Below are 7,347 nucleotides of genomic sequence, written 5' to 3'. Positions count from 1 at the left end.
ACATTATTTTGTGCCATGTAAAAATTATATGAAATTCTGATTTCAGTGTCTATAAGGTGTTACTAGAACAGAGTCAGGCTCATTCGCTTATGTATTGTTTGTGGCCGCTTTCATATCACAATGGCAGAGTTGGGTAGCTGTAACAGAAACTCTTAAGACTCAGAAAGCCTATAATATTTCCTATCTGGACCTTTACTGTCACTCTCTGCTTAGGACCCTCCAGTGGCTCTTTGTGGCTCTCCACAGCTGACCCCTTTCTTTCTACCTCTCCAGCCTCATCACATGTCCTTCTAGCTGACTGCCCACTCTGGACGATTCACCTTTCCTCATTCGCACTGCAAGCCACATCATGCCATTTACCTTCGCTTGGCATGCCTCTCTTCTCCAAATGACAGTCTACCATCTTAAGACTCAGCCCAAAAACTTCCTCCCATTTCCCTTCTCCCAACCACAAGAGCTAACCCATTCCTACTTCCAATATCACAGGAGCCTCTTATAGCTCCCCTTAACTTTTAATAACAGACTAATGACCTGTTTGTGCCAGACCAACCAATTCCATTATAAATAGGTGTTCAGGGATGTGATCTCTGGGGCATTACTAACTGAAAGAATAGACCACAGCCCTAGCACAGGGCTGCATGGGGTAGGCACATAAGCCTACCAGAAGGTAGGCCTGTTTAGCATTCTATACTTTTTACTTGGCTAATAGTATGGAGGAAGAAGCAGCTTATATATTTTCCAGATACCAAGTATTCTTTTAAAAAGTAAACTCTATACCCTATGTGGGGTTGGAACTCACGACCCTGAGATTAAGAGTCAGATGCTCTACCAACTGAGAAAGCCAGGTGCCCCCAAGTATCATTTATATAAACTTCCAGCACCTATGATAGATCAAGCACCTCCATGTGTCTTAGCTCATTTAATCCTCACAACAACCTGGTAAGGCAGGTGATACCTCCATTCCACCAAGCAGCGAGTTATGTGGCAGAGCTGGCGTCTAAAATCAGGTCTCCTGCCTCCTGAATTCTGAGATGCTCTCCATATGCAGTTCACCCATTGAACCACTGCTTCAGAGATGTAACAGGTGCTTGTGGGCTTCTTGTGTTTGGGGCTACTGACCCTGTGCTAAATGGGTCCAGGTAGAGGTGGTTTTGTAGTTTTCCATCTCTTCCCTCCAGTTGCTTCTTCTGCTCCTGTACTTGCTGCCTCTCAAGGCAGATTGTCTGGGTCAGGACCAAAGGGTGACCCTGCTCTTCCTATGAAAACTAAGTGCCAGTTTTGTGACGTTACTTCTGAAATCTTCTGTTGTTCTGGGGCTCGTGGCTTGCTCTGGAGAAAGTTGTTGGAAGTCTGGCCTCCAAGCTGGAGGGGTGCCAAGGCCAGAGAGGGCCAAACTAATGTAACTGTCAGTGCACCTGCCTTAATGGAGACTCAAGAGTGCCTCCAGAGGGCTGCTGGGATAAGCCCTGGACTGTCCACATACTTTTGTGTATATTCAAACAGAAGTCCAGAGCTCAGAGACCAGGAGAGCCAATATAGCTGCTGCAGACCTGGGAGAAAGCAACACAGGAAAGGTAAATCCACCTGAGACTCTTTCTCAACCAGAAAGGAATTAGGGCTACACTGCTCAGTACACAGAGGCCACACTGAACTTGGCAGCATGAGGAGTTTGCTCTACGTCCTCTTCTGTCATGGCAGATAAAGCTAACCTGTCACCAGACAAGCTCAGAGATGTGGCATGAGCCACACCCCTGGACTTTAGAAAATGGAGTTCTGTAAAGCACCCTGATCCCTCTCCTAGGTCTAGAACTGATGGCACTGAGGATCTCCAAGTCCCATAAGTTCAGCCAGATAGACCTAGGAGAGTTTTTGGCAAAAGACTCAGATAAGATAGCTGGGTTTAACACAATGTGTGATTCTGGATATGGTGTACCAACTCAATGTTTGGTATTCTGGACTGAGAAGCTCACTTGTGTCTTTCCAAAGATTGTGATCAGTTTGGATTAATCCAAAAAGTGAGGTGCAGTTGATGTTGCAGACATTTTTACGAGGAGGAGGGATAACTGGGACAACTGAGGCTATGACTAAGTGCTGCTTTGAGGCTAAAATTCTGGTTTGTCCAAATCAAACCCAATATTCCCCAGCCCTCCGAGCAATCACGGTGATGGTGGAGCCTCTGCAAATACATGACCGAATCACTAGTGACCATCCAGTCAGATCTGGCTGTACTGAAACACTTTATACAGACGGAATAGAGGATAAGGGGACTTCTGATACACTCATGCTTTGGACGTATCAGTACAAGACAGTATGTGAGGCTGTGTGTGAGTCCACCAGGCAGTTGGGAATAAGCATGATTTTCTGCTGGCAAACAAGTCTCCATCACACCTAATCATTCTTTTATCTAAGTGCATCTTGATCTTCTCAGTCCTGGACATCAAAGTAGTCAATTACTGGTTCCTTGGCTATTTTCTGTAAATTACTGCTCCCAGGATTCCTGAAAAGCAAACAAAGAATAATCAGTCTTCTTGTTTGGGGGAAGTGGACTGAGGTCTTCAGAAAGTTAAGGATCAGCTGATTTGCCATTTGCAAAGCTTTGGTAAGACAGTGGGGCACACATGAGTTGGGAACTTGAAATTTGGTGATGGGCACGCAGGGGTTCACTGTATTAATAATATTCTCTTGACTCTAAAATTTTATACAAAATTAAAGCAAACAAAAGGAAAAAAGCATGGCGCAAACAGGCCAAAGACTCCACACGGTTATGTTCAGGTGGTACTGGACATGGCTGTGAAATAACATGTAGAATACCTCACATTTCCAAAACCACTGCCCATGTGGATATGCAGCTGGGCTGACTGGAATCCAGGCCACCTGTTTTACAGGGGTGAAGCAGGGCTGGTCCTATGGAGCTACACTGACCCAGACAATCCTTGCTAAGGCTGTGCCCAACGGGCAACACCTAGCCATCCTGTCCAGTCCCAGGGAACACCGATTGCTATGGCCCTCATGGTGACTTTATAAACTGCCCTTCCCACCCTCCCAGAAGTTCTGTATAAGAAGTTCTGGTAAAGCTTCTATATGGAAGGCCAGAACAGCATTAGGGACCCTGCTGAGTTTCAGGGCAACTTTCAGCAATGCTGCCTTAGCCACAATAAGGCAGCCAGCTTCCTTTCTGGCAAAGGAAAGGAAAGGAAAAGGGGATGGTTCTTCTTTCCTGCTTCTGAGACTTGCTGCTTGCCAATGTGGTTTTCTTATCTCTAAATCATGAATATATGTTTCTGTTGTAAAAATGATACAAACCATATAGAGGTCACTAGAGCAAAACGCTAAAGTCCCCACCTTCACTGCAACCTCAGCCCACTATCCCACATCCATCTGCAGAATAAATGTTGTGAACCATGTAACGTTCCTAAATCATCTGCTGTGACACAATGAGTCTACTTCCCAGTGTCACCATCTACACCATGGAAGTTATGTCCAATGACTTTTCTCCAGAAGAGAAGTGGGCATTATAAACATCAAACCTGGGACCCCTCTGGCATGAACAAATGTGTCTGACACCCCAGTCAAACCTTACTTATTTGAACAAAGCCCCCCAAGGCCAGGCCTGAGAGGCTGCCAATGGCTGGTAGAGACCTGGACAGTTTAGCCCCTGCTGGCTTTTCTGAATAGACAGGGCCCTTTGGAAAGCAGCTGAAGGATCCTTACTTGTCTGTCTGATGCCTGTGATGAGGAATTGGTGGTGGAGGCCGTGACTGCATTTCCCTTTCAAGGACACCTGTCAGCGTGTTAGGAGGACAAATGGACTTCCCTCTGATAAAAGTCAGAACACAAAGTATTGAAAAGTGAGAATTGTTTGTGGAGACAGGCAGACCGCTGCAAATCCAGTCATGATTTTCACTGTGCTGCTGCTAAGTGCTCCAATGTGACCTGTCTCCTCTCAGGCATGGTCACCTTCATTTAACCCTCGTCCCTTCCACTCATCTCTGTTGGGCCTGTTACCTGCTTCCTGTCATCTCATACTCAAGTTTTTTCTTCTGGAAGTCCCTCCTACTCTCTCAGGTTCTGACAGTGATCCTAGATCCTCACTGTCACTTCCCTGCTCATAACACAGCCATAGTCTCATCTAATGGCAAACACTGTTTACGGGGGATACCTTGAATCAGAGTCTAGCATCTTGTTTTCATCATGCCAGGAGGACAAGGGAAAAGGGGACAGATGTGATGGGCAGGCATGCAACCCAGGCCCTCAGGGTCTGCTCCCTGTATCTGAGGAAATGATGCCTCCAGTGTCACTTGTGGATTGGGGCAGATAAAAGCCTTGCATGTCTTTAGACGTGTCTGTCCTGTGGACTGAGGCATGGGCTTTGCTCTCTGGTTCAGACCTTTGTATCAGACTTTTTGATTGTGCCAGAATGGCTATCCCATAAGCAGGTTTTCTATCTATTCTTCTAAGAGAGGAAGCAAGGAAAGCAAACATTGATAGATCCTGCTTTCCGAGGTCCAGCCTGCCCCAATGAGCAGTTCCTCCTGTGATGACAAGATCAACCCACCTGACCGCAGTGACCACGACGTTGCGCTTTGGTTCACTGTCATAGCTCACACTCTCTAGGCCATACACTTGGGCCAGGTCGTGGATGATCCGACGGTGGTCTCTGTTCATGGGAGGGAAGCAGTGGCTCTTCTTACTATTCTTTCCCTGTATTGAGGGTAAAGATGAATGATTGATAAAATGACTAAATAAATCAAAGACCTAAAACAAGACAATTTCATTTCTTATAAAAAATATGTTTTATGCTAAAAATCATGAGTGTACAGATACAGACACACTAGCAGAGAAATACACTTGCACAGGTTTCCTAGTTAGGAACAATGATTCCATTTTCTCCATCATGCTAGTGTCCTGCTGGGAACTGGGAACAGAAGGGAGGAAGGGAGGAAAGGGAGGGGCTAAGGGAGATGGCAGGAAGGAAATTCCTCTTCATTAAATGTGGATCTAATATAGATAGGTATCTTGTCCTCACTCACATCCCCACAGAATAAAGAGGGAGTCACCATGGGATTGGATGCTTCTGACTAAATTAAAGACTTTTTCCCTTAAAGCTACCTCCAGGACAAGGGCTTCACTCTCTTAAAGGAGTCTATCCCACTACTCTTTAGCTCTAGTCATTCAACTTTTCATTTTTACCCCAGGGTTTCAATTGTGCCTTGGGGGTAATAAAGAATCAGTGTGACCTATCATATAATAGCCCTTCGGAGATCATGTCTTCCTAAGTATCCCACACAGGCACTACTGAATGCCTCCAATTGTTCAGAGTTTCTTCACCCAATCTTAGGCACTAAGCTAAAATTTTTTATTTACACTGACTTTGATTGAGTAGTTTTTTTCTGAACCAGGACAAGGCTTCCATAGATGTTATAATGGCTGGGCTTTGGGGAAAGATAACGATCATCAAGAAGTTGTGACTTTTTCCTATAACTACTCTATACTGATGGTGTTTCTAGGATTTTTTTTTTTTTTTTTTTTTTTTTATCAAGCTGGCCTTAGAGACATGTCCAGTTGGATGTTTTGACTTCAACCTTATTCACGGCCTCCACAAGGGCTTCCATTTCTTTCTCAATGTCACTGACAAACTTTAAATCCTTCCTGAAATGAGAAATCACCACAGTTAATTTCATCTGTTCCTGCTCTTCTGAGAATCCCTTCTACCCACCCTCTCTGCCCGTAAACTGCAGACAATGAACAATGTGGGCAGAAAAACAGCAGAGGTCAGGAACTGTCAGATAATAGAAGACTGACTGTGACTGAACAAAGGAAAAGAAAAAGAGAAAACAAATACGAGAAAGGAGAAGATGGAAAAAGAGCATTCTGGAGGGCCAGGAGATAGGAGGAAAATAAGAGCTATTACTGCCCAAGTGAGGACCCAAGTGAGGAGCCAGAAGTGGAATTCAGGCTAGTCCAAGCCCTATGGAAGCCCACACTTCTACTACAGGGTGTTCTCTCTCTCTCTCTCTCTCTCTCTCTCTCTCTCTCACACACACACACACACACACACACCCTGCACCCCATGCTCCATTCTTCTAGAGGAAAATTTCGAGAAACCTAGAAAAGGATTTTTATTAAACATCATATACTCTCTTATAATAGATATATAGACTTTAACTGGCTCAATCACAGACGAGCACATATTAGTTATTATATCTTAAAAAACCAAACAGTCTTGTAAGCCATAATTAAGAAAGGTGGTACCAAGTTACATACACACCTGGCATCTTCTTTTAAACTGTCACTGAATTTTGACCCTGAAGAACGTATATTGAAAGGATCGGAATCCTCGCTGATATGAAATGCCTCTGCTAATCTCCTGGAAGTAAGAGAGATGTAAGTAAATAAAAGGAAAGGAAGGAGAGGAAAACTTACAGTAACACAGAGTGCCCACCAAGTCCTAACTTCTTTATACATTAATGATGTCATTTCAGTAAACCTACTTATTTTTTATAAAAATTTTTAAAAATTATTTATTTTTTTTTTGAGAGACAGATACAGAGTATGAGCAGGGGAGGGGCAGAGAGAGAGAGAGAGAGAGAGAAAGAGAGAGAGAGAGAGAAACACAGAATCCAAAGCAGGCTCCAGGCTCTGCCTGTCAGCACAGAGCCTGATGTGGGGGTCGAACCCACGAACCATGAGATCATGACCTGAGCCAAAGTTCAACACTTAACCGACTGAGCCACCCAGGCGCTCATCAGTAAACCCAATCATTAAGGAAGGAATAATAACTACTTGGGACAAGATATGATTTTATCTTCCTAGAAGAATATAAGCAAGACAGATCTACATGGGTCTGAGCCAACCCCTTGGCTGACACTGGCAGCTTGGGTTATCTGGGATGAGAATGGGGATGACTGTCTCTGAGATTTCACCTAAACATCAGACAGATAAAGTAGACATATAATCATTAAAATTAGTATTGTCTTACAGAAAATTTGGAAAGTAAAGGGAAGAATTCCATTAACAACACAAATACTGCATTTTAATACACTTCCTTTCAGATTTTTTTCCCTTTAAGTAGTTGCAATTAGCATATATAAAACTAGGCACCTGGGTAGGGCACCTGGCTGGCTCAGGTGGTGGAGCAGGTGACTCTTGATCTCAGGGTTGTAAGTTTGAGCCCCATGGTGGGTGTAAAGCATGGAGCCTGCTTGGGATTCTCGCTCCTTCTCTCTCTGCCCCTCCTCCACTCATACTTGCTCGCTCTCCCTCTCTCTCAAAAATAAATAAACTTAAAAAAAAAAATGTAGTGGAAAGTCAAACTTCAAGATAAAACAGGACTATACTTTGCCTGCA

The 7,347-nt window shown here is 44.2% G+C and overlaps 1 protein-coding gene across 3 annotated transcripts in view; it reads right to left on the bottom strand.

The window, feature by feature from the left end:
- Window positions 1-2,220: 2,220 nt before the first annotated feature.
- The window catches only part of NFX1 (nuclear transcription factor, X-box binding 1), a 73,441-nt gene continuing 68,314 nt past the window's right edge, over window positions 2,221-7,347 (bottom strand). The window contains exons 20-24 of one of the 3 annotated variants that reach the window (XM_007076577.3): window positions 6,269-6,367; window positions 5,583-5,649; window positions 4,556-4,701; window positions 3,712-3,816; window positions 2,221-2,497 (exon numbers count right to left, since the gene is read on the bottom strand). In XM_007076577.3, the coding sequence (XP_007076639.1) occupies window positions 2,425-2,497; window positions 3,712-3,816; window positions 4,556-4,701; window positions 5,583-5,649; window positions 6,269-6,367 (490 nt within the window). In that variant the 3' untranslated portion in view covers window positions 2,221-2,424. Of the gene's footprint in view, window positions 2,498-3,711; window positions 3,817-4,555; window positions 4,702-5,545; window positions 5,650-6,268; window positions 6,368-7,347 lie in introns of those variants that run through there. The other 2 variants (XM_042963424.1, XM_007076578.3) reach the window with 2 other exon arrangements.

This window comes from Panthera tigris, chromosome D4 (assembly GCF_018350195.1).
Source record: "Panthera tigris isolate Pti1 chromosome D4, P.tigris_Pti1_mat1.1, whole genome shotgun sequence".
NCBI lineage: Eukaryota > Metazoa > Chordata > Mammalia > Carnivora > Felidae > Panthera > Panthera tigris.
Note: the sequence above shows the minus strand (reverse complement) of the source record. Positions and strands in the feature narration are given on the sequence as shown.